Source organism: Eumetopias jubatus, unplaced genomic scaffold (assembly GCF_037043125.1).
Source record: "Eumetopias jubatus isolate StellerSeaLion01/CBP00866 unplaced genomic scaffold, mEumJub1_p1.0 scaffold_6, whole genome shotgun sequence".
In the NCBI taxonomy this organism is placed as follows: Eukaryota; Metazoa; Chordata; class Mammalia; order Carnivora; family Otariidae; genus Eumetopias; species Eumetopias jubatus.
Window position 1 is genome coordinate 113,120,089 of NW_028274812.1, and position 27,566 is coordinate 113,147,654.

Here is a 27,566-nt window from a genome sequence, read left to right on the forward strand (position 1 = left end):
GGTGGCCGGTATTGGGGATAATATTCATTTAGCCCCCTGAGCTTTCTGCGCAGACTTGGTGACCTTGCCAGCTCCAGCTGCCTTCTTGTCCACTGCTTTGATGACACCCACAGCAACCGTCTGTCTCATGTCACGAACAGCAGAACGGCCCAGAGGAGGAGAGTCAGAGAAGCTCTCAACAGCCATAGGCTTGCCAGGAACCATATCAACAATGGCAGCATCACCAGATTTCAAGAACTTGGGACCATCTTCCAGCTTTTTTCCAGATCGACGATCTATTTTCTCCTTCAGCTCAGCAAACTTGTAAGCAATGTGAGCCGTGTGACAATCCAGCACAGGTGCATATCCAGCACTGATTTGGCCTGGATGGTTCAGGATAATCACCTGAGCCGTGAAGCCAGCTGCTGCCATTGGTGGGTCATTTTTGCTGTCACCAGCCACATTGCCACGACGAACATCTTTGACAGATACGTTCTTGACATTGAAGCCCACATTGTCCCCAGGAAGAGCCTCACTCAAAGCTTCATGGTGCATTTCAACAGACTTTACTTCAGTTGTAACATTGACTGGAGCAAAGGTGACCACCATCCCAGGTTTAAGAACACCAGTCTCGACTCGGCCCACAGGGACAGTACCAATACCACCAATTTTGTAGACGTCCTGGAGAGGCAGACGCAAGGGCTTGTCAGTTGGACGAGTTGGTGGCAGGATGCAATCCAGAGCTTCAAGCAGTGTGGTTCCACTGGCATTCCCATCTTTACGGGTTACTTTCCATCCCTTGAACCAAGGCATGTTAGCACTTGGTTCCAGCATGTTGTCACCATTCCAACCAGAAATTGGCACAAATGCTACTGTGTCGGGGTTGTAGCCAATTTTCTTAATGTAGGTGCTGACTTCCTTAACGATTTCCTCGTATCTCTTCTGGCTGTAAGGTGGCTCAGTGGAATCCATCTTGTTAACACCAACAATTAGTTGTTTTACACCCAGTGTGTAAGCCAGAAGGGCATGCTCACGGGTCTGCCCATTCTTGGAGATACCGGCTTCAAATTCACCAACACCAGCAGCAACAATCAGGACAGCACAGTCAGCCTGAGATGTGCCTGTAATCATGTTTTTGATAAAGTCTCTGTGTCCTGGGGCATCAATGATGGTCACGTAATACTTGCTGGTCTCGAATTTCCACAGGGAGATATCAATGGTGATACCACGTTCACGTTCAGCTTTCAGTTTATCCAAGACCCAGGCATACTTGAAGGAGCCCTTTCCCATCTCAGCAGCCTCCTTCTCAAATTTTTCAATAGTTCTTTTGTCGATCCCACCACATTTGTAGATCAGATGACCAGTAGTGGTAGACTTGCCCGAATCTACATGTCCAATGACGACGATGTTGATGTGAGTCTTTTCCTTTCCCATTTTGGTTTAGGTTGAGCGGTGGTTTTCATGACACCTGTGTTCTGGCGGCAAACCCGTTGCGAAAAAGTAGACTGACATTTCTTAAGGGCTCCCCATGTATAGGGGATCAGACTGCGTGTTTCTCACATAGGCCAGATCCTACACTGCTTTGCCAGCACAAAGTTGGGCTCTCAGCGGGCATCTCATCCATATTTGTTGGAAATATATAGGAGTCATTAAGTAAACATCAACACAACCATCTGGCAGACTAGTAGACAGCCATCAAAGACAATGGATAAGCTTCTAATGACGTGCAGAGGGATTAGTACTGTTAAGTGAAAAATAACTAAAGCACAAAATCATATGGATGGTACGATCTTAATTCTATAAAAACGGAGTAGAAAAAAGACTGAATGAAGCGCAAAATGTGCTGATTTCTGGGGAGGAGTTATTAGGGATTTTTTTTCTCTTTTCATACTTTCAAAATGTGATTTAACATCATATACAACGGGAGTCAGTAACCTTCTTCTGTCAAGGGTCAGATAGTAAATACTTTCAGCTTTGCAGGCCGCACAATCTTTGTCACAACTACTCAGCTTTGCCTACACGACATGAAAGCAGCCATAGACAATGTCTAAATGAATCGCAGTGGCTATGGTCCATTACGATTTTATTTACAGAAGTAGGTGGTGGCCTGGATGTGTCTCACAACCAGCCATAGTTGGCCAGCCTCTGACCTATTACTTTATAATCAGGAAAAAAATGTTATTTAAGTTATAGTAAGCATGTATTCTCAACTATATCTATAGGATCTTGGTACTGTGATTAATAGAGAAGGGCAGGGTACAAAAGTCTTACAGCCATGCTTTTATTCCAGTACCCTTGCATCATAAAACACTCAAAATTGCAAATCATAAATTACAGAATATGAGGATGAATATTCTGTGCTGGATAGAGAAGTAAAAATTCACGATACCCGTAATTAATATAAATTTTAGCTCTATTTTTAAGCCCACTATATGTCATTTATTTAGATCTTCTTTTATATCTTTCCATAAAGTTTTAAATTATTTTAGAGAGTTCTCAGGAATCTATAATTTTTTTTTAAGATTTTATTTATTTGACAGAGAGAGACACAGTGAGAGAGGGAACACAAGCAGGGGGAGTGGGAGAGGGAGAAGCAGGCTTCCCGCAGAGCAGGGAGCCCGATGCAGGGCTCAATCCCAGGACCCTGGGATCATGACCTGAGCCGAAGGTAGACGCTTAACAACTGAGCCACCCAGGTACCCCAGGAATCTATTATTTTTAAAGCATAATTTGGGATTAACTGAAAAAGACAAATTCTTTTTTTTCCCCTCTGCAGATTTTCTGAAGCGAAGGCCCTGGGAGAAAGTATAAATGAAACAAGAAATAAAATTGGTAAGCAGATGATATTCTGTGAGCCTCTTTCACAGACCATTTTCCTGGTAAAAATCAGGTCATGAAGTCCCTCCGAATAACCATGAAGCTGAGTTTCAAGACATTTCTGCCAAGGAAGCTGCTTTGAGAGCGCCTTTCCTTGGAAGTTTGTCATCTCCCCTACCATCCATCAGGCAAAGTGTTTTCTTTTGTCTAGAACTTGAACTTTTCATCCTCATGCAGGCCTGAGCTCTAGCATCCCAATGAGAAAGTTTTGCTTTGCCCCTGGTGTTCCTCAACAATAGCTCAACTAGTCACAAAGGCAAGACTACAGTGACATTTCGTATTTTCAAGTGCTGTGGAACACTTCTACACACACCCCCCCAAAGCTTATACTTAGCATCTGGGGCACAGGTGTGCATTTTGCATTTTTCAGCACCACTCAATAAGCCAGTGGGAGGAGGAGAAGGAAAATGAGCCTCTGTGCCTTCCCAGGATGCAGGTGCCCAGCAGAGCTCTGCCACTTAGCTCTGCCACATCATGCCCGGAAAGATGAGGTTAAGCCAGGAGGCAAACTCGGTAAAAATAGGCCTCATATTTTTGTCAAAGCGAGAGGAAAATGTTGCCTTCATCCCAAGCTAGAAGACACCCAGGGTGTCTCCCAGGCTGAGGCAGCTCCGCAGAGGGGCCCCTTGTGCCTTTGCTTCTTGCCAGAGAAGCTGACTTTCTGCATCTATCTCCCTTGTCCCTACCTTCCTCCCCTCATAAGTGAGGACAAGACAGAAGCCACTGTGAGTGTCCCCTTTGGCTTTTCCTACAGAATATGGAAAATTACAACAGCTTCAGGCACTCAGTCTCTAAAAAGGAGTCTCACGTTCTCCTCTGCCGCCTGAGGCAACCGGGCCCTGAGCCATGCCCAGCACCGTGCAGAGAATCTCTATAATCTCAGGGGTTCTTAACCTAAGATCTGGGAACTCAGATGGGGAGGGGGGAAATGAGCCCTTATTTTCACCAACCTCTAACTGCAATTTAGTGTATTTTCAGTGATGAATGGAGGCAGCTGACCCCAGTAGGACTAGCAACACCTGTCATCCATGGAAATTACAGACATTTTTATTTCACAGCCCAGTGTGGCAGATATCATAAAATATCTTTTATATTCATTAGGACTTCAAAATTATGGTGGTTATCAGACTTGCCATTAGATCTTATTATTTAATGCATTTATATAAAAGCATATAGATATTTCTGTATCACAAAAAGTTTTAAATTTTGGATAACTATTTCAGTATAACTGATTTCTCTTAAAATCCAATGTATTTTTCATTCTATGCACCCAAAAAAATCATCATTCTGTGAGAGGGTCCATGGTTTCATCAGGCTGCCAGAAGGTTCCCTGGCAAAAAACAAAGATTACAAACTCCTTTCTTGACCTGGATTCCCAAACCCCTAAAACTACATGAAAAAAAAAAAAAAAAAGCAGAAACCTGGGTGTTAAGGGTGTGTACATTTTTCTGGAGATAATATCCATAGTTTGTCTGATTCTCAGAGGGGTCAGTGACCCAAACTAATAAGGAAATTGGTTCTAGGTCAGTGCCCCATCGTCAGTGCCAGGACTTCAGAGCTGAGGAGCAGCCCAGGCCCAGCAGCGGGACTGTGCTGGCCCACCTGGCTGGGTGGCTTGGAAGGAAGGGAGGGAGGGTAGGGGAAGCAGGCCTCAGTGCATCCAGGGACAAGACTTGTCAGCCTTGTGAGACTCAAAGGACCCAGTGGTCTGTTTTTATCCCTGGAGGGATAAGAGGGAAAGACCTTTTATAAACTGCTTCTCCCCAAAAAGTAACATAAAGTTTTGCTCTTGAAAAATATCTAACTCTCTCAACCAAAATGGAATCAAAGTGTTCATTACAACACTAATGAAATAGACTCATGATGAAAGACACCAATGGCCTATACCAATATAGTTTTTCACCTGGAGTACCGGTGGTTATCACAAATAATTCTGAATTTTTCATAGTTTTGGTGCAATATCATATGTTCATGGATCCGGTTTGCCACATTCTCAAGAGAAGGCAAGTTAGAGGCTGCCCTACAGCTCTGCAGGTTGTGCCCTGCCCAAGAGCCAGAGTCAGAGGGTGTGAGGGCTCTAATTTATCTCTCAGAGAGGATGATCTGGACACACAAAGGGTCCAGAAATGCTAGCAGAAACCCTGGGCAAGTGGACCTTTGTTTTTTCTGGATCATAATAAGCAGAGCTCATAGCAGTGTTGAGATTTCAAGCTAGCTACCAAGAAAGTAGCTAGTTCAGTGGTGCTAATAGTGCCAATGTCACTCTTCCTTTACTTTATGCAAAGAGCAGACTAAGATCCATCCCCTGGCCACCGGTCTTCCTAATGTGCTTTTGATCCAAAGGGGGCCAGGTAAGGTGGGTCACTGAGACTCAGCTTCATTACTGAACAAGCTTTCATGGTGCTTGACCCCAGGAAGTCACCCACCATCACTGCATGTCAGAGACAAGGTGGAACTTGTACACACATTTAAATTTAAAATCTCCAAGGCAATCTTGAAGGAAACTGGCTTCAGCAGATTTGTGACCTTTCTAAGTGCAATTTTTCCTAGGGAGAAATTAAATCAAGTGGAATTTTCAGTCCCCAGTGACTGAAATCTTAGACTTAGTGAATCTCAGAGTCAGGAGGTGGGAGCTTGGCACAGATGTACCATCACATGTGTGGGATGGTGACTCAGCTCCACTCCCAAACTGTGCCACATCCTGCCTCTGGACCCTGAGGCGGGAATGGGATGCTTTGGAGTGCACATGGAATTGGCCTGCAGAGAGGAAATGAAAACTATATTTGTGAACTACAGATCAACCAGCCCATGTGTTTCAAGTTCAGGTTCCTTCCTGGGTAATTTGTTTTTCTCTGACATTGTGATCTAGAACTATCACTTGAGTTTCATCCTCAAAAGTTCCTAAAGGCTAGCAATTCAGTTATAACCATATAATATCTCATTTTACATGGCACAATAAGTCAACCAAAACGTCCATGTTATTTTCGTTTCTTGTAATAAGCCAACCGAAATTAGGGAGATAAACTCTTGCCACCAAGTCCTTTTCTGTCCTTCTCTGCACACCATTTACATCAATTCTGATGTCAAATCAGTTGAAATGAGAAATGGAAGAAATAGCCAATTCAGAATCTCCCCGAAAAAAGTAGAGTCTTCGTTTCTGTAGGAGAGGCGTTTCGTTGTATTTACATGTCCCATACATAAGAGCATTAGACTGCTTTTCATCACGTGGGCTGTGTATTTGACACATTCACATATGCCCTGCTTCCATTCATCATATCTCTAAAAATGCCATTGAGACCACACTGGGGGGGAAAGAAATAGACTGCATCAACCAGACCACTTTTCACTTGCTAGAATTCTGGCATTTCTTCTTCTACATCAGTGTTCTACCCCTGGCAGCATTGTCTTTGGCAACAAGGAACAATGAAGGGCTGTCCTTTGGCATAAGGCCCACCCCTAGACCAGTGCAGGAGCCAGCTGCTTTGGAGGCAGGGGAAAGAGCTTGACTGGCACCTCTTCATCCTCCACCGACCCCTCCAGGCCTAAATGAAAACGAACATCACAGGATGCCACACAGAAGGGTTTTCACCAGTGGGCCAATCAGTGATCAATTCACAAGTCACAGGAAATGAAATAGCAGTAGCTGTTAGTGGGAGGTGAAGGGAAACACCAAACGCTAGAAAGCTAACAAAACACTCTGGAAGTTTCTTTCTCCTACTCCACATTCAAAGGACCCCAGCCACCCCTCCCCGCATTTGAACAACACTCTTTAATAAAATGTTTCTCTTACATATTTGGGCACTGGGAAAATCATTTCTCAGATCCAGGTCTCCATCAGCAGGATAAATAGGACGATTTTCAGTTGTGTGCTTTTCTGTACTTGGATCTTCCCTTGAGGTTTGCTTCTGGACCTGTTGGTGCATGATGGCTTCTAGTAGCTTATCCAGGAGTAGGGGAAAGATGACATCCGGGTCATTTCGCTGGATCATGAAGACCTGAATTAAGTATATCTTTTGTTACTCTTTGTCATAGTCCCAATTAACAACCACCCCAACAACAGTTTCTACCATGTATTAAGCACTGACTGCACCGTGCCAAACCTTGACATACACTATCTCATTTAATCCTAGCAAAGAAGAGCCATGACCTATAGGGGGGCAAGAGTATTACCTTATGTTGTATATTCTAGATCACAATTTTTAGTCTTAACACTTCTGAAATCAAGATACATTTGGCCATTTTTTCACCTTTTACAAACCTCTGGAATGAAAATGAGTCTTACCATTGACATAATCTAGGTTCTGTGAAATAGGAATTATCTTTATTTTGCAGATTTAAAAAAATGGAGTTTCAGTGAAGTTGCCTGCTGTGTGACTAAGTCAGAATCAAATTCCATTTCTGTCCAACTGCAGAACTTTTAAATACAGTTTATGATCTCCATAAATTCAGATTTATCTGACTTTGACATTTTCTTCTGAGTTTAAAATTTCACTCAGCTGTTACTCAGGTCTCCTGAATCTTTGGCCTTTATCCAGTGTACCCAACAAAAGACTCAAACTACACCCTAGCTCATGCACACACAGCTCAAGAAGATGAAAAGGGTCTTTGTAACATGATTAACGATAGGTTGTCTTGTGCCTTTTGGGGCTTTGTTGCAGGGGCGGGTGGCGCCTGAAACACAGCCTGCCCTTGCTCTCATTTCCATGTACACCAGTCCTGGCTTGTGTCTGCCCTTAGGAAGGGATGACTTTTTCTGGTTTGCAGAAAGATCTGCTATGGCCTTGCAACAGCCCTGGTAGGAGTCAGTGTCCCATATGGGTTTCAACCATCCTCTTCAGTGGTTTGGAAAATAGAATAGCGGGGTTGTATTTTCAGGCTCCATACAATTCCAGCTGAGTGGGTTTAGTGATGCTTCAGGAAACATGAGCGAATTCAAAGCATTAACTTAGATGAGGTTTATAGGAATGGGTGTCATGAAGTACTTTTGCTTCATGCAAAACAGTCACCAATAAGCACCAGAGAAAACCTGATTAAGGGCAGGCGTAGAAATCATCAGTGACCACAAAATAAAAATGTGTTACCACCAAGTGGAAAAATACTCTATTCTCAAAACTAAGAAAAGCAGAAGCCAAGACTTTCACTCTGCCCAGCATTTCCATGTGCACGTTGCATTTGCTCTACGGGAAGAGAGATGGTTCAGAGAAGAGCAGCTGAGGGGATGAGTAGATCTTTGGCTTTATGAAACAATTCACCACGTGTTTATTTTCAATAACAAGCTCTGTCTGTGCTTTAGAGTATTTGTGTGGTTTTTCTTTAAACTACACTTACCAAAAAATTCAATTAATTTGTGCTCAACTTGTATTGGCCAGGATGTTTGGCTATAAGGATAAAAGGAAATTTACTGTCTCGTGTAACCTGCAAGCCCCAGGAGTACAGTTGGCTTCACATGTACCCTTCTTTCCCTCCTCCCCCTCCAACCTTCCATCTCTCAGTGCTACTTGACTAAGTTCCTGACGGCCTCACCCCATTTAGTGACAAGGTAGCTCTGAAAGCTCTCAGTTTACATGGTCTGTGGAATTCATAATCCCAGTAAATGCGATCTTTCCCAACAATGTTGGCAAAAAGTCCCTGGAGGGAGGATGCTCAGCCTGGCTTGAGTCATGTGCCCATCTCTAAAGCAATCCCTCCATCCAAGGGGAATGAAACACTTTGATTGGCTGGACCTGGATGGCTCCGCCCATTCCTCAGGCAGGGGCTTAACCCACCTGCACCACATAAACTGAACAAGATTTGTAAGGAACTGAAGAGTTAACTTTCTCCAAAGGAAGAAGCGCTGGGCACACAACAACCAAGTTCACTACAGACCTTTCAGAAATGTGTCTGTGGTTTGAAACAGATATCTGTAAAGGAACAAATTGTAGGTCCTATGAGAAAAGATAACAGTTAAAGTGATGTATCCTATAAAAAAGAAAACTGTGCACGGGGAATTCAAAAAGCTATTTTAAGTATCAGTGCTTCTGTTATAATGGAAGAAATGCAGAATTACATGCTAAAAAATAATCGGCCTGGTAAGAAAATTGAGATTGGGGCAATCTCTCAAAACCCATGCAACTTTATAACTGGAGCTCTAACAAAACCAATTACAATCCTAACAAAAATAATGATATAAACAGAAAGAAGTGTTAAATTTATAATACATAGGGAAACACTATCTAAAACATCAGATTTGTTTTCCAGTTTGAGTCTTCGTGTTAGAAGAGGGGGCGCTGGGAAGGGTTGAGGTGCTGAGTTACAGAAACGTGACCAATACGCACAAGATGGGAAGAGCCGCACAGCGAGAAAGAAGCCATTTCTTCGCGGAAAGCGCCCTGACCACGCTGGACCAAGAGAAGAAATGCAGGGGAAAGGGGGCTGTGTATAGTCCTGTGCTTCTCTACAGCCCACGGGGCTCAGCTCTGCAAGCTGGCTTTTTCTTTGGTGACTTTCTCCTGGTGGTGCAAAACGTTAACTTACTAGAGAAAAAAATCGTCTGTGAGCAGATGAGCCTGCTACATGACGCAGATTTCTGCCTCAGGAACTTAGTCGGAAGCGAGCGGACTGTAGATGACGTGATGTCATACAGAGGGACCAACAAATTGTAATTCATCTTTAAAGAGTCTGAAAAAGGAAAAAGATAATTTTCACTTGTATTGAAAATACAGTTCGTTGTGGGAAAAGACATCGTGTCCAAAAGGTAATTTAAATGGATAGAGACTCTAGGAATCTTACTTAAAAGCAGAATAGATGGGCCTCTTTCTGAGATGGCTCAGGGCAGCTAGAAACAAAAAGGGTGAAGCTGATTCCTCAAGTTCCCTCCGGCAACAATCTGGAACGCTGAAACTCCCAGATAGGCAGTTATCTGAGTGACAGCCCATAACCAACCTGACTGATGTCTTCACAGAATGGACTGAGTGTCTGCTGTCATAGTTTGGAGATCAAACAAACAAAAATGATCTGAGCTAGCCAGAGGGCTGTAAAGTATATTAACTGACAAGAGGTAACACTAATAATTGTCATGTATAAGGAAGGAAGCCCTGCTTTGGTTCGAATGACAGCCAAAAAAGATGGATGACTGCTCTCCCAGAGTCCTGACATGGTGGTCCTACCTTAATGAAGGAACCAGGGCCCAGGATCTGGCCTTGTCTGGATGGATTCAGGAAAGCCATGCCAATCAAACTCACTGTAAACTGGAGAAGCGAGTGTTAAATTGACCATGGAGGATGTTCCTTTATAGACAGGAGTTCTTAAACTGCCTCCATCTGGGGCATTTTCTCTTAAGAAACAGAGTAGATTAGTTATTGGAAGGCTGGCAAATAGGCAGCGCTAGGCCCAAAGAAAATCAAAACAAAGAAAAGAGCTTTGAGAGACAGGCTCTTACAGTCGTGATAAAGCTTCCCAGGGCATCCATTGCCCACAGGAGCAAATATCCTTACAGCAATTACGGTCGGTCTCCGGGCTGAACGGCCTCCTTCTGTGCATAAGAACCTTTTCTCCAGAAAAGATAAAATACCATTCATTACGGTTCTACTTACTGTAATTATTTCCCATTCCTGTCTCTCAAGGATGAAGCCCACATCACTTTGAATTGTGCTCTGGGTCACAGGAACAATCGCTTTTAGTTTGGTTCTTTCGATTTTCAGAAATAGAAATCCAGTCGAGCTAGCTCAGGTTTAGGAGGCAAGAATCTCCTCAATATGCAGTAATAAGATCTGAGACCCACCCAAGCTGAAATGGGAGCCAGAGCCAGTTCCCAGGGGGGCGTCAGAGCCCAGTGTACCCTCCCCAGGCCTTCCTCCGGGCTTCTTGCCACCTCTGCGCATGCCTGCTCTTGCAGCCTGCTGGTCCTGCTGACTGATAGGACTTGCTTGCTAGCCTTTGGCTTGCTCTGGCCCCAGCTAGACCTGAAAGCATCCTTTAACATGCTTCCCCAGGTGAATGTGCTCATTCTTTGCTTATTTCTCAGCTCAAAATCATGAGAAAGAGAAACTGAGTGGCCCACTCTATCCTTTCTAGACCTCTAGGACAGCAGCTGCTGGCCAGCTTAAGAATATGCTGTCTTGAGGTCAGAAACCCACCCCTGGTCCAGGCAGCCAGGGAGGAAAAGAGGTCTCAGAAAGAGGCCACCTAGGCAGCAAGGGAGGTTTCCCTTTTAAAAAGAGGATGGGTAGAGCGGGCACAGTGATTGATATCCTGTATCCTCTGGGCTTTGTCTTACAGAGAGCTGTGTAAAGATTTTCGCTAGTTCAGCTCCTATAAGGTTATATCAGTTCCTTCATTTGCAGGTTCTAAAGGAAGCAGAGCACCATTTTGCATGTGGTTTACCATCAGTACTAGTGACTAATCTTTGTAAAGTGCATTATAATATATAGGGTTTTATTTTGTTATTTTTATATAGTCAAATCCATTGATATTTTCTTTTATGATTTCCCTCGTTGCTTTTGTACTTAGAAAGGGTCATTGGAACAATAATAACGATGGGTTGTTCATTGCCGAGTATTTGTTTAAAGCTTTCTGAATTTTCTTACAGTTTTTTTATTATCTATTTTTCACACTCAACTCATTTAGGCTTTATTGTGGAATATGGCATCAGCTGAGGCTCGAAGTGGAATCTTTCGCAAAGAACCAATTTTCCCAAGACCTATTTGGTTTAATGAAATGCCTTCAAATAAAATTTCTTCCCCTCATAGGAGAGTCATTTCAGATTTTCAGAAGGCAGCTGATGCATCTAATGTCATCATAGCAGTGATGTACATCCTTGACATGATAATTTTCTTACAAGTATTACAAAAATAATTTTGCCAGCCAATACTATTATCTGGATATCAGAATAACCCTGCAGAGGAGTGCCAACTTTTATGTAAACCAGGAAGCTCACGGAGGGGTAGTGACAGGTGCATATCTGTTAAGTGGGTGGTCCCTGCAGGCTGAGGGCCCTCTCTGTGAAGGGAAGGAGGCTGTCTTTTTTTAATTTTTTTATTTAAATTCAATTTAGTTAACATATAGTATATTTTTAGTTTCAGGGGTAGAATTTAGTGATTCATCAGTTGCATATAACATCCAGTGCTCATTACTTCAAGAACCCTCCTTAATGCCCACCGCCCAGTTATCCCATTCCCCACCCCCCCTCCCCTCCAGCAACCCTCAGTTTGTTTCTGGAGTTCAGCATCTCTTATGGTTTGCCTCCCTTTCTGTTTTCATCGTATTTTATTTTTCCTTCCCTTCCCCTACGTTCATCTGTTTTGTTTCTTAAATTCCACATATGACTGATACCATATGATAATTGTCTTTCTCTGACTGATTTATTTTGCTTAACCTAATACCCTCTAGCTCCATCTACATCATTGCAAATGGCAAGATTTCATTCTTTTTAATGGCTGAGTAGTGTTCCATTGTATATATCTACTACATCTTCTTGATCCATTCATCTGTCGATGGACATCCGGGCTCTTTGAAGGAAACTCTCTTTAAGCCTGGCAGCACGAGCTGGTTCACCTTACTTATTTGCCAGGGGAAGATAAATGATACCATGTTGTTTCACCTCTAAGGAGAAAAAGTGAATTGCCTTATCTTACACTGATTAAACAGAAGGAGTAATTGTAGCTGGCCCAGAAGTGGGTAGGGGCTTTGTCAATGACACTGTGCAGGGGAAGAGCTGAAACTAACAGAGGGTTTGCTCTGTCTCTGGCCAACCACCCTGAAAACACTGATGAGTTCCCTGCTGAAACCGGCAAGAGCTTTCAAAAGCAGAGGACACACAAGGGGGGGAATATCCTTCCCCCACAGTGGTCATTCTTTTCAGGGTGGAGACAGCCTGGGTTTGCCGTTGGCTTCATGTAGTAACCCGACCCTGCAGACCCAGCCCCAACCCCTAACACACAGTCTGCACCACAACTTATCAAAGCGAGACTAAAAATACACATATGCAGCTCCACCCCAAGATGTGCTAGTTAAAGCTCAGACCTGCAGAGGGGGCACCAGATACCGTGCAGAAACATTCGTCCATCTGCAGGGACTCAGCGCTCTCCTTCCAGCAGGTAGATGTCAGCTGTTGGACAACATTTAAAAAACTGTGATCCAGGCGCCTGGGTGGCTCAGTTGGTTAGGCGACTGCCTTCGGCTCAGGTCATGATCCTGGAGTCCCGAGATCAAGTCCTGCATTGGGCTCCCTGCTCAGCGGGGAGTCTGCTTCTCCCTCTGACCCTACCCCCTCTCATGCTCTGTCTCTCATTCTCTCTCTCTCAAATAAATAAATAAAATCTTTAAAAAACAAAACAAAACTGAGATCCTCCCAAGCACGTTCAGGCTGCATCACTAATCAGGCATCTCCTGAACAAAAGCCCAGCCCCGGCAGTTTGTGTGGAGAAAATAGTAACAACAGGACTCTGGGCACCTGCCTGAGGAAAGCTGAGAGGGCAGCCACAGGCAGGACCAACGGGACTGCCACTGGGACTCCTTGAAGTTTGGGACGAATATTTGCACAGATTGGGGTTGCCTGAAAAGACTGGGAGCAAACAGAGAAGCTCGAGACCAGCCATTGTGTGGCCCACAGATTTGGGCCAGCAAGAGTCAAAGAGGTGGAGTTTCCACCATCATAGTAATAATAACTAACTTCGGTAGAGATACTAGTATTAGCCTGTTATTATAGATGAAGAAGCTGAAGCCAAAGGAGGTTAATAAACCTGCTCAATAATACATTGCTTAGTGAGGGAGAGAGCCAGAGCTAGAACCAGTTACCGTTGGCCTCCAATGTCTATCCCTTGGATGGCAGGAGAATTCACAACTCAACTAAGAAGGTGTTAAGTTCCTGTTGTGTAAGTGCCCAGGAAGGTCACATGTTCTCTCTGAGTTCAAGCTGATGATAAAAAGAAGGAGAAGGAGCCAGCGAAGAAAGCCTTTATCTTCTCTTTACTTTCAACAATATAATAGGGGAAGGAGGCAGAGAGGTTGGCAGGAGGTGGAGAAGGGCTAAGTCAGCCAAGGGAGGGCAAGCCTACCTTCCTAGGCTCCCTCCTCTGATCTGAAGTTTAGAAAGTTATAAATTCCTTGGAGGTTTAGTTTCTGTCTCTTTTTAATTGTACACGTGATTCTTGGATGCAGTTTCACTGTAGAATGTTTAAAAACTACATTAATATACAAATCAAAATGTGACAGCCCTCTTAATTTCCCCTCCCCAGTACCAACTATGCCCCTTCCCCAGAGAGGAGTATCCACTTTCAACAATTTGATGCATGTTTTCCATCCCCTTCTGTGCATTTTTACATAGATGATAGATAGATAGATGATAGATTCATGATAGATAGATGATAGATAGATGATAGATGATAGATTCATGATAGATAGATAGATGATAGATGATAGATTCATGGTAGATGATAGATTCATGATAGATGATAGATGATAGATTCATGATAGATAGATGATAGATTCATGATAGATGATAGATAGATAGATTCATGATAGATAGATTCATGATAGATAGATGATAGATAGATTCATGATAGATAGATGATAGGTAGATTCATGATAGATAGATTCATGATAGATACTACATACATATGTACATAGACACACACACAGCCAGCCAGCAGACACATGTGAAAATACCGTTTTGTTGCATAAATGAGACCACAATGTACATGTTACTCTGCACCTTGCTTCTCTCATGTACCAGTGAGTGTGGGTCTACTGCTCACCATTTTTGACGGGGCTACTTGTAAGTATGAATAAACCATGATCTATTTAACTACTCCCATGTAATAGCCATTTCATTTTTTTCCCCATTTTTTTTTTTCTGTCACAAACACTGCATGCATTTTTGTGTACAAATGTTGAGTGTTTCTTTGAGTTAGATGCCTAGAAGTAGAATTGGGGAACACAATGGTGGAGGTGTATTTTTAATTTTAATGAGTACTCCCTGGTTGCCTTCCCAAGAGGGTTTCATTACTTTACATTCCCATCAGTGTATGACAGTACCCCCCTTGCTTGTACATGATAATATTAGTCATTTTAAATTTTGCCAGTTGGAGAGCAAAAAATTGCATTTCATTATTGTCTTAATTTGCATTTCTCTGACAGCTGGTGGAATTGAATGCTTTTTCATGTGTCTCATATCTTTTGCTCATTGGTTGGTTGAATTGCTCTTTTTGATTTGTAGGAGCTCTTTGTGTCCTCTGGATATTGGGCCTTTGTCTATGGAGTATGTAGCAGATGTTTTTCTTCCAGTCTGCCACTTGTTTTAATTTTCTCTTAAGATTTTTGGAAGAACTCTAGGAGAGTTGCTTTTCCCTAATTAAAAAAAAAAAAAATGCCTTGGATAAGACTGGTTTGTCTGTTCTTCTTTTTGGAAGTTGTAACTGGGAGTTATCCACCCTACCTCACCATAGATAGGCTGTCATCTATCTCTCTATCACCCTGCCTCACCATAGCACTGCCCCAAAGAAGATATCCAGGGTAACATAGTCACACTGCACAGCACTCACCAAAACAAATATGGGCCCAAACTGGATATGAACATTTCATATCATTTGTCTGTAGCCACTGGCCACTGCATAAGTACATGAGCCCTGTGTACAGAATGTTGAACCTTTTACCAGACCACTAGTCTGGTGATTTTATTGCTGAAGACATAAGCTTTGTAATGAGGCAAAGACTAAATTTATTAATTTAATCTTCATTGAAGTTATCTTTAATGATGCCTGAATATTTTTAAAATTTAATTGTATTTTGCAAAACAACTTATTAGCACATGTTGAGATGATGCTGAAGTCTAGAAAACCTCCTAATAAATAATTGGACTGTAGCAGTACCTAGCAACTCATTAGCAAATAGCAGGGTCCTTGGGTACTCCCTTCTGTTGGAAGACAAAAGCACATAGTTAAGGAATGACTACAGAAATGGGTAATGTACCAAGTAAACTTAATAAGCAAGGGACATCAAAGACACAAAGTTTATTAATCGCCTGCACCAATAACCTAAAGCAAGGGCAGGTCTATGTTTGAAAGTTATGAAACAATATACTCCTACAGAGGTAAATACCCCAGTCTTGTAAAAAGGACAAAATATGTCATGGAGACGAGTCATGAAGGGTTTAGCTTTACTTTACCCACAGGGAGATAACTAGAACAAAACCTTTATTAGCTCCCATGACAGAGGCAATGCCATATGCAAAAAGGGGTCCAACACTAGGGAGGCTATATACCATACCCACAGGGGGCAGAGCTGAATTGGAGAGGCTTTGGCCTAACAGCCACTAATCCATGCGTGATGGGGACTCCCTAGGCAAGCAGTCCTCAACAGGACAGTAATGACAATACCTTTCTGCTGTTGTCACTTAGCAGGAGAAGACGGATTGCAGCAGAGGAAGGAGTTCAGAGTCAGGGTTGAGTCAAACTGCTGCCAAAGCCACAAAGCTGTTCAAATATGAAAGAATAATCCAAAGATGCTGATTCTAAACAAGAAATCCACTGGGGGAAGGTTGGGTGGTGAGGGAAATAGCAGATTTGGCAGTAGTCTGCCAGTAGGAAGTTGGCCACCTTTATATTAGAATTCCAAGTAATAAGTAGTGAAGATTACATTATATAGATTCATATCCCTAAACCACAGCTCCAGCCGATCTCTCTCCTCCTCACTCCCACTCATAAACCTCTGAGGCCTACAAAAATGTTCATGCCCCTTAATCTAACATTCAGATTCTTTCCCCATGTTGATATAATTATATTAACATTCACTTACTTATATGGGGGATTGGGTTGCTCGTCTTACCAAAAAAAAAAAAAAAAAAGATAAAAATAATCATGTACAATTTTTCTGTATCCTGCTTTTCACTGCATCCTGAATTTCATATATATAAATTTCATATATGGCTGTATTGTATTCCTTTTAATGGCTGCATAATACTCTACAGAAAGGTTGTAGTGTAACATTCCATCATTTTCCAGCTGACAGGTATTTGCTTTATTTCCATTTTTCTGACACATAAAATATGCTGCAGTATGCACATATATCCTTCTATACTGGTGCTTCTACTTCTATGGAAACTTTTCCTGTAAGGAACCAGGTAGTAAATATTTTAGGCTTTGTGGGCTTCATATGGTCTTTGTTGCATATTCTTCTTCTTCTTTTTCACAGTCCTTTAAAAATTTAAAAACCATTCTTAGCTCTCGGTCCAAAGCCATAGAAAAACAGACCACAGAACAGATTGACCTGCCAGCGCCAGTTTGCCAGTCCTTGGAATAAGAGTCCAGGGAGTAGGATTTCTTCCTAAGTATATTATATTTTTTGCTGCTTTTGTGAATGGAATATTTTTCTATTTCCTGGGGTAGAAAAATCTATTTTTAAAAAATATTTTCGTATACCCAGTCATCTTAACAAATTCTCTTTTTAATTTTAATGGGCTTTTTCTTGCTATAGTTTCTTTAGATTTCCAGAAATACATATGCATCACAAAAGAAAAATTGTTTTTTGATATTTACACTCAGTATTTTATTTTCTTGTCTTATTGTATTCATTAGAGCCTCTGAATCACTATTAGCTGATAACGGTAACAGTGTCTCTGATCATGTTCCTGAGCATAATGAAAACGGCTTAAGATTACATGGTTTAAAATGACAAAGGACATCATATTAATACAATAAGGATTGTGTACATCACCCTATTCAGGCTGTTAAAATTTCTGTAATGTGAATTTGAGGTGAGACAGATCTATAGTACTCCAGGGGTAGGAGAGGTAATGGAGAGATTCTGTGTTTGAGAATTGGCCTGGTGGGTAGGTCCAAGGATCATGTAAAGAATTAAGTACAATATAAATAGAATTGGCTAATGAACTTGGTGAAGGAGGGAAATTGTGTCTGCCCATATGATGTGAAAGAGAAATGAAGCAAATGTTATAGATGAGACTATTCAGACTGAACTGTACAACTGGCCAGTGAGATGGCCATTTGCCTATAATAAACAATAGTGTAAGGTTCCAGTTCTGGGGGAGGTAGAGTAATCACACTCTATCTTGTCTTTCCCACTGGAAGCAACTGTAAACTATGGACACAATGAATGGAACAGCTATCTAAGAACTTGGAAACATAAGTGGTAGCAGGCAACTTAGGGAAGGAGACCAGAATTCAAAGTACCATCAAGTCATCACCCCCAGAAAATCCTCCGGTGGCAGTGATGGCAGAAGCAGACAAACAGAAGCCTAAAACTCTGATGCAGAGAGACTCATTTGCTTTAACCACAGGAGCTGTGGTACCAAAAATGAGAAGACTCCTCATGGCTTTGTCTTCTCTCCATTCTTCCACCGCTTGGTCCCAAATGTAGACATAGTCATGAGAATTGTGTGGCAGAATTGAGGAGTTCACGAGTGGGCCTCAGGGAATCATAATGTGTCGGGCAGGTAGATCCCAGAGAGGAAGGAGATCAAGACAATGATTCCATAAAGTTGTTTACATACACCCCTTACTTTCAAGCTGAGCATGCATGAATCCAAAGAGCATACCAAAGGCTTTGACAATCCTGCTATAAGATAAACCAACACCCAGGTCCTATACTGGCCACTGAGTGGCACATACATGGGCCAAATCTGAATAGCACTGCAAAGTCTGCAAAAACAGAGCTGACACTGGAAACACAGCCCAGAAAAGACTATTGGAATTTGTGACCTGACGTTAACCAGGCTGACTGTCTGCTACAACAAAGAAACAACAAAAGACCAGTGGTCTTCTTAGAATTTAAACAAGACCCTGAAAATGTTCAGGATGTGATTGAAAATTACCTGGCATAAGAACCAACAAATTTTAACTCAAAAGAAAAAAGACAATCAATCATTGGAGACCAGCCCCAACTGGACAGTGTTGGAATTAAAAGGCAAAGACTTAAAGCAGCTCCTAAAACCATGCTTCAGGAATTAAGGAAGACCCCCCGGAAACAAATTGAAAAATAGAAAGTTTCAATAAAAATATAGAAAACATAAAAAGAACCAAAAGGAAATTTTATAAATGAAAAATAAAATAGCCAGTGGACTCAAGGAAAGAATGGAGAAGACAGAGGGAGGAGTTAGCAAACTTAAAGGGAGAACAATAGAAAATATCTAATCCAAACAACAGCCAGAAAAAATATTTTCAAAAACATGAACACATCAATTGATTGTCATGGCAGAGTGGAATCTGAGAGGCTACAGGTAGATCTGGTAGATGGTGGGCGCTGAAGCCAATAGCAATGTGTTGTGGACAGTGTGGGGCTTGAAGAAGCAGAGCAGGGGTTTAGGGGTTTAATATTAAGGGAGAAAAGAAAAATTATTCAGCATTTTTTTGTTCAGTTAGCCACTGTATCATTAGTCTTTTTAAATTTTATTTTATTATGCTAATTACCATACATTACATCATTAGTTTTTGATGTAGTGTTCCATGATTCATTGTTTGTGTATAACACCCAGTGCTCCATTCAATATGTTACGTTAGTTTTTGATGTAGCATTTTGAAGGGAAGGAAGAATCAAAGAAACCATTTGTGACAGAGAGACTTTTGCATGTGTAGCTCAAGTTTTGCCATACCACAGCAGCCTGAGATGAAATGACTCACATTTGGCTCTCACCCCAACTTCTTATTCTGGGGTCCCCAGACCACTGAGAGTATTGCCCTCCATTAATTTTAAGGATCCATAGAAAGCATTTCACATTTGCACATGACCAAGGTCTTTCCCCCTACATCATGGTAGCTGTTATCCTCCTCTCCTGCTCTGACCTCTTTGGTGCATCTGCTGCCTGAGTCAAGTGAGAATATCTCACCTCTCTCCTCTGGAGTTAGTGTCTACAAGGCCAGTACAGATGTTTCCATTGCTTCTCCAACTGCTATCTCCTACTTCTCTCGTGGCCTCTTGGTACTCAGAAAGGGTAACTTCTGGTACCACTGCCACCACTTTGATATCATGGGACCCCAGAAATTTTAATGGCACCCCTGTTGCTTAACATTTGTGAATAAATAAACACAGTAAAAAACACAAAGAAGACATCCTTGCCAAAACCGCAGATTCATACCATAATCTTAATCTTGCAAACATTTATTGAATGCAAAACACAAGACACTGTGCCAACAGTGTAAAAAGATGAATTGCTGGGGTAAAAAGATGAATTGCAAATAAAATGCATTAGAAGACTATCCAAATTAAAAGAAATGAACTATGGTTAAAACAAACAAAATTAAATGTGATAGGAGTAAAGTTCTGCTCTTAGTATTAAGTCAAAGTCATAATAGGTATCCAGATTCAAAAGGAAGAAGTAAAGCTATCTTTATTCATAGATAAAATTATCTTATATATAGAAAATTCTAAGGCATTCACTTAAAAACAAAAACTATTAGAACTAATAGAGTTCATCAAAGCTGCAGGGTACAAGATTATGTACAAAATTCAAATTGTATTTCTATACACTTTGCAATGAACAGAGAAAAATTAAGAAACTAATTCATCAACCATAATAAAATATTAGAAATAAATTTAACAAAAGAAGTACAAAACTTATACTCTCAAGACTACAGAACTACTACAAAACTACTAAAGAAAGAAATTAAAGATCTAAATAAATAGAAAGATCTAAATAAATAGCCTGTGTTTATGAATCAGAGGACCTAATATTGTTAAGGTGGTAATACTCACCAGCTTGATCTTCAGAAGCAATGCAATCTCTATCAGAATCACAGCAGGCTTCATTGTAGAAATGACAAGCTTATCCAAAATTCATATGGAAATGCAAGGGACGAAGTTAGCCAAAACAATATTAAAAAGGAAAAACAAAGGTGGAGGACTCACATTTCCCAATTTCAAACTTACTACAATGCAACAGTAAGCAAGACAGTATGGTACTGCTATAAAGATAGACATATAGACCAATGAAATAGAATTGAAAGCCCAGAAATATACCCATGTATCTATGGTCAACTGATTCTCAACAAGGATACTGAGACCACTAAATGCGGGGGGGGAGGGGGAATAGTCTTTTCAACAAATGGCACTGGGACAAGTGGATATTCACATTACAAAGAATGAAGTTAGAACCCTACTTCACACCATATGGGAAAAAAATCCTTCATAATGGATCAAAGTGCTAAAATTACAAAATGCTGAAAAGAAAATATAGGGATAAATCTCCAGGATCTTGGATTTGGCAATGGTTTTTGGGATATGACATGAAAAACATCAGCAGAAAAAGAGAAAATAGATAAATTGGACTTCACCAGCGTTCAAAACTTTTGTGCTTGAAAGGACACCACCAAGAAAGTGAAAAGACAATGTAAAAAAGCAAGACAAAATATTTGCAAATGATATATCTGAGAAGAGCCTGGTATCTAGAATGTAAAAGGAATACTTTAATGCAACAATAAAAAGTCAAATAACTCAGTTAATAAATGGGCAATGGATTTGAATAAACATTTCTCCAAAGAAGATATACACATCATTAGTCATCAGGGAAAAGAAAATCAAAACTACAATGAGATACCACATCACACCCCTTGCAACAGCTTTCCTCAAAACATCAACTGTTGGAGAGGATGTAGAGAAATTGGAAGTCTGGTATGCTGCTGGTGGGAAGGCAAAATGGAGGAGTCACTTTGGAAAACAGTCTGGCAGTTCCTCAAAAAGGTAAACATAGAGTGACCACACAACCCAGAAATTGCATTCCCAGGTATATACCCAAAGGAATTGAAAACATATGTTCACATAAAAACTTGTACACAAATTTCATAGCACCATTCTCCACAATAACTGAAAGTGGAAACAACCCAAATATCCATCAGTTGATGAATATATAAACAAATTCTGCTCTAGCCATACAAGGGATTATTATTCAAAAAGGCATGAATTACTGATACATGCTACAACATGGATGAGCCTGGAAAACATTATGCTCAGTGAAAGATGCCAGTCGCAAAAGACCACATATGATTCTTTTTATATGACATGCCCAAAATAGGCAAAGCTATAAAGACAAAAATTAGATTAGTGGTGGCCTAGGTCCAGAGGGGTTGGGGGGACTGGGAGGTAATAACTAAAGGGGACAGTGTTTCTTTTTAGCATGATGGAAATGTTCTAAAATTAGTTGTGGCAATAGTTGCCCAACTGTAAATATACCAAAACCCATTGGATTATACACTTCAAGTGGGTGAATTTTATGCCATGTGAATTACATCTCAATAAAGCTGTTTTAAACACATAAACAAACAAAAAGAAAGTGGCAAAAGTGGAGAGAAGTATCAGGAGTATCAGGAGAAACAGCTCCCTGTGTAAAAGGGCCAGGGATCTCAATTGGCTGCTAGCTTTGGGTGAGTCAGCAGGATCATGTGATGGCTGCTTAGCAAAGCCAATGTGATCCTGGGCAGATGGAGATAGGCAGTGTCCAAAACACGGCAACAGTGACAATTTCACCCATTGGATTGCCTTGGTTGGATCACCTCTGACATGGCAGGTTCATTCTGGAAACCCCATTCTTAAAGGTTGTTCATGGACATGCCCAAAAGAGAGAGCTCATGGGGATAAGTGGTGAACTTGTCTTCCCACTCTTATGGTGTGGAAGGCAGAAGGACATAATAAAGCAATGATAAGAAAGGATGGTGATAATTACAGGGGAAGAAAGTCTAAAGAGAGTAGTTAATATGGAAAAGAAAAACCAAGGAGAAATATGCCATCCTCAAATATCAAATGAAAAGGGTAAGACTTACCCTACGTCAATTCGGTTCAAAAAATGTGGAGCACCTACCACATAAAGGGCAGCCTTCCATAAAGTATAGGCCTGGGAAAAATCCATGAACAAGGAGTTCTCTAGATCAGAAAGCTTAAGAGATGCTAAATAGTCTACCCTCCCCTTTAAAGAGTCATAATGTGCATTAATTTACTCAAGGTCTCTCTGGGAAACCTCCCCATGCAACTTTTTTGTTTAATCCATCATTTTTCAGGCTTGTTTGGTCACTACACTGCCCCACCTTTTATATGCATAAAACCTTTGACATACCAGAGATTCACTGCTTCTTGCAGTTGCTAAGGTTTCTATATCCCACTCAAAGTGGTAAAGCATTAATTCTACGTATACTTTGAAAAGTGAAGTATATATATTGTAACCCCTAAGCAATCGCTTAAAAAAACTACTCAAAGAAATATAATCAAACATTGATCAATAAATTAAGATGGAATTCTAAAAATACTCAAATTAAAAGAAGGTGGGAAAGGGAAAAGAGAATGAAAAACAGAACAAACAGAACACAAGAAAATGGTATACCTAAATCTAAACACACCAAAGTTACATTAAATATAAACAGTCTAAACATACCAATCTGAAAGGGAGAAATTGGCAAAATAAATTTTAAAAAAATAGATCCAACCATATGCTATTTACAAAAATCCTACTTTAAATATAATAATACAGATAGGTTAAAGTAAAGGATGGAAAAGTATATGGAATGCAAACACTAATCAAAAGAAATCTTGCATGGCTATATTAAATTCAGATCAAATACAAAGAAAGGAAATTACTTAGAATTAATTACAAAGATAAAGAGGAACATAACATAGGATAAAAGGGGCAATTCACCAAGAAGTCCGAGCAATCCTAAACATATATATGTTACAACAGAACTTCAAAATACATGAAGCAAAAACTGGTACAACTGAAAAGGAGAGTTGGACAAATTCACACTTATAGTTGGAAATGTCAATACTCTTCTCTCAGTAATCAACAGAACAAATAGACTTCAAATTAACAAGGATATAGAAGAACTGAACAGCTTGATCAACTAACCAGATCTAAGTGACATTTATGGAACACTCTACCCCAAAATACTACAATATGCATTGTTTTCAGGGGTGCATGAAGTATTCACCAAGACAGCCCACAGTATCAGTTATAAAATAAACATTAACAAATTTAAAAGAATTGAAATAATACAATAGATGTTCTCTTACAATAATGGAATTAAATTAAAATGAATAACAGAAGATAATGGAAAATTTCTGAAAACTTGGAAATTAAAAAACACAATTCCCACAAAACCCTTATGAATCAAAAAGAAATTTTTTTCCTTTAAATTTTTTTATTCTTATGTTAATCACCATACATTACATCATTAGTTTTTGATGTAGTGTTCCATGATTCATTGTTTGTGCATAACACCCAGTGCTCCACACAGAACGTGCCCTCTTTAATACTCATCACCAGGCTAACCCATCCCCCCACCCCCCGCCCCTCTAGAGCCCTCAGTTTGTTTTCCAGAGTCCATCGTCTCTCATGATTCGTCTCCCCCTCCGATTTCTACCCCTTCATTCTTCCCCTCCTGCTATCTTCTTTTTTTTTTCTTAAAATATATTGCATTATCTTTTCAGAGGTACAGATCTGTGATTCAACAGTCTTGCACAATTCACAGCGCTCACCATAGCATATACCCTCCCCAATGTCTGTCATCCAGCCACCCCATCCCACCCACCCCACCCCCACTCCAGCAATCCTCAGTTGGTTTCCTGAGATTAAGAATTCCTCATATCAGTGAGGTCATATGATACATGTCTTTCTCTCATTGACTTTTTTCACTCAGAATAACACCCTCCAGTTCCATCCGCGTCGTTGCAAATGGCAAGATCTCATTCCTTTTGATGGCTGCATAATATTCCATTACCACCTTGTCTTTATCCATTCATCTCTCGATGGACATCTTGGCTCTTTCCACAGTTTGGCTATTGTGGACATTGCTGCTATAGACATCGGGGTGCACGTACCCCTTCGGATCCCTACATTTGTATCTTTGGGGTAAATACCCAGTACTGCAATTGCTGGATCGTATGGTAGCTCTATTTTCAACTTTTTGAGGAACCTCCATGCTGTTTTCCAGAGGGGTTGCACCAGCTTGCATTCCCACCAACAGTGTAGAAGGGTTGCCCTTTCCCCGCATCCCCGCCAACACCTGTTGTTCCTGACTTGTTAATTTTAGCCATTCTGACTGGTGTGAGGTGGTATCTCATTGAGGTTCTGATTTGGATTTCCCTGATGCCGAGCGATGTTGAGCACTTTTTCATGTGTCTGTTGGCCATTTGGATGTCTTCTTTGGAAAAATGTCTGTTCATCTCTTCTGCCCATTTCTTGATTGGATTATTTGTTCTTTGAGTGTTGAGTGTGATAAGTTCTTTATAGATTTTAGATACTAGCCCTTTATCTGATATGTCATTTGCAAATATCTTCTCCCATTCTGTTGGTTGTCTTTTGGTTTTGTGGACTGTTTCTATTGCTGTGCAAAAGCTTTTTATCGTGACGAAATCCCAATAGTTCATTTTTGCCCTTGCTTCCCTTGCCTTTGGCGATGTTTCTAGGAAGAAGTTGATGTGGCTGAGGTCGAAGAGGTTGCTGCCTCTGTTCTCCTTTAGGATTTTGATGGACTCCTGTCTCACGTTTAGGTCTTTCAACCATTTGGAGTCTATTTTTGGGTGTGGTGTAAGGAAATGGTCCAGTTTCATTCTTCTGCATGTGGCTGTCCAATTTTCCCAACACCATTTGTTGAAGAGACTGTCTTTTTGCCATTGGACATTCTTTCCTGCTTTGTCAAAGATAAGTTGACCATAGAGTTGAGGGTCCATTTCTGGGCTCTCTATTCTGTTCCATTGCTCTATGTGTCTGTTTTTGTGCCAGTACCATACTGTCTTGATCATGACAGCTTTGTAATAGAGCTGGAAGTCCGGAATTGTGATGCCGCCAGCTTTGCTTTTCTTTTTCAATATTCCTCTGGCTATTCGGGGTCTCTTCTGGTTCCATACAAATTTTAGGATTATTTGTTCCATTTCTTTGAAAAAAGTGGATGGTATTTTGATGGGGATTGCATTGAATGTGTAGATTGCTCTAGGTAGCATTGACATCTTCACAATGCTGGTTCTTCCAATCCATGAGCATGGAATGTTTTTCCATTTCTTTGTGTCTTCTTCAATTTCTTTCATGAGTATTTTATAGTTTTCTGAGTACAGATCCTTTGCCTCTTTGGTTAAATTTATTCCTAGGTATCTAATGGTTTTGGGTGCAATTGTAAATGGGATCGACTCCTTGATTTGTCTCTCTTCTGTCTTGTTGTTGGTGTATAGGAATGCCACTGATTTCTGTGCATTGATTTTATATCATGCTACCTTACTGAATTCCTGTATGAGTTCTAGCAGTTTTGGGGTGGAGTCTTTTGGGTTTTCCGCATACAGTATCATATCATCTGCAAAGAGTGAGAGTTTGACTTCCTCTTTGCCGATTTGGATGCCTTTGATTTCTTTTTGTTGTCTGATTGCTGTGGCTAGTCCTTCTAATACTATGTTGAATAGCAGTGGTGAGAGTGGACATCCCTGCCGCGTTCCTGACCTTAGGGGAAAAGCTCTCAGCTTTTCCCCATTGAGAATGATATTGGCTGTCGGTTTTTCATAGATGGCTTTTCTGATATTGAGGTATGTACCCTCTATCCCTATACTCTGAAGAGTTTTGATCAAAAAAGGATGCTGTACTTTGTCAGATGCTTTTTCTGCATCTATTGAGAGGATCATATGATTCTTGTTCTTTCTCTTGTTAATGTATTGTATCACGTTGATTGATTTGCGTATGTTGAACCAGCCTTGCAGCCCAGGGATAAATCCCACTTGGTCATGATGAATAATCCTTTTAATGTACTGTTGGATCCTGTTGGCTAGTATTTTGGTGAGAATTTTTGCATCCATGTTCATCCAGGATATTGGTCTGTAGTTCTCCTTTTTGATGGGGTGTTTGTCTGGTTTTGGGATCAAGGTAATGGTGGCCTCATAAAATGAGTTTGGAAGTTTTCCTTCCATTTCTATTTTTTGGAACAGTTTCAGGAGAATAGGTATTCATTCTTCTTGAAATGTCTGATAGAATTCCCCTGGGAAGCCATCTGGCCCTGGGCTTTTGTTTCTTGGGAGATTTTTGATGACTGCTTCAATTTCCTTAGTGGTTATAGGTCTGTTCAGGTTTTCTATTTCTTCCTGGTTCAATTTTGGTAGTTGATACATCTCTAGGAATGCACCCATTTCTTCCAGGTTATCTAATTTGCTGGCATAGAGTTGCTCAAGATATGTGCTTATAATTGTTTGTATTTCTTTGGTGTTGGTTGTGATCTCTCCTCTTTCATTCATGATTTTGTTTATTTGGATCATTTCTCTTTTCTTTTTGAGAAGTCTGGTCAGGGGTTTATCAATCTTGTTAATTCTTTCAAAGAACCAGCTCCTAGTTTTGTTAATCTGTTCTACTGTTCTTTTGGCTTCTATTTCATTGATTTCTGCTCTGATCTTTATTATTTCTCTTCTCCTGCTAGGCTTAGGCTTTATTTGCTGTTTTTTCTCTATCTCCTTTAGGTATAAGCTTAGGTTGTGTATTTGAGACCTTTCTTGTTTCTTGAGAAAGGCTTGTATTGCTATATACTTTCCTCTTAGGACTGCCTTTGCTGTATCCCAAAGATTTTGAACAGTTGTGTTTTCATTTTCATTGGTTTCCATGAATTTTTTAATTCTTCCTTAATTTCCTGGTTGACCCATTCATTCCTTAGTAGGATGCTCTTTAGCCTCCATGTATTTGAGTTCTTTCCAACTTTCCTCTTGTGATTGAGTTCTAGTTTCAAAGCATTGTGGTCTGAAAATATGCAGGGAATAATCCCAGTCTTTTGTTACCAGTC

At 40.7% G+C, this 27,566-nt stretch overlaps 1 protein-coding gene across 2 annotated transcripts in view; it reads left to right on the forward strand.

The window, feature by feature from the left end:
• The window catches only part of KIF6 (kinesin family member 6), a 440,420-nt gene that overhangs the window by 352,270 nt on the left and 60,584 nt on the right, over positions 1–27,566 (forward strand). For both annotated transcript variants that reach the window (XM_028120400.2, XM_088024363.1), the window contains exon 15: positions 2,756–2,811. In XM_028120400.2, the coding sequence (XP_027976201.2) occupies positions 2,756–2,811 (56 nt within the window). The remainder of the gene's footprint in view (positions 1–2,755; positions 2,812–27,566) is intronic.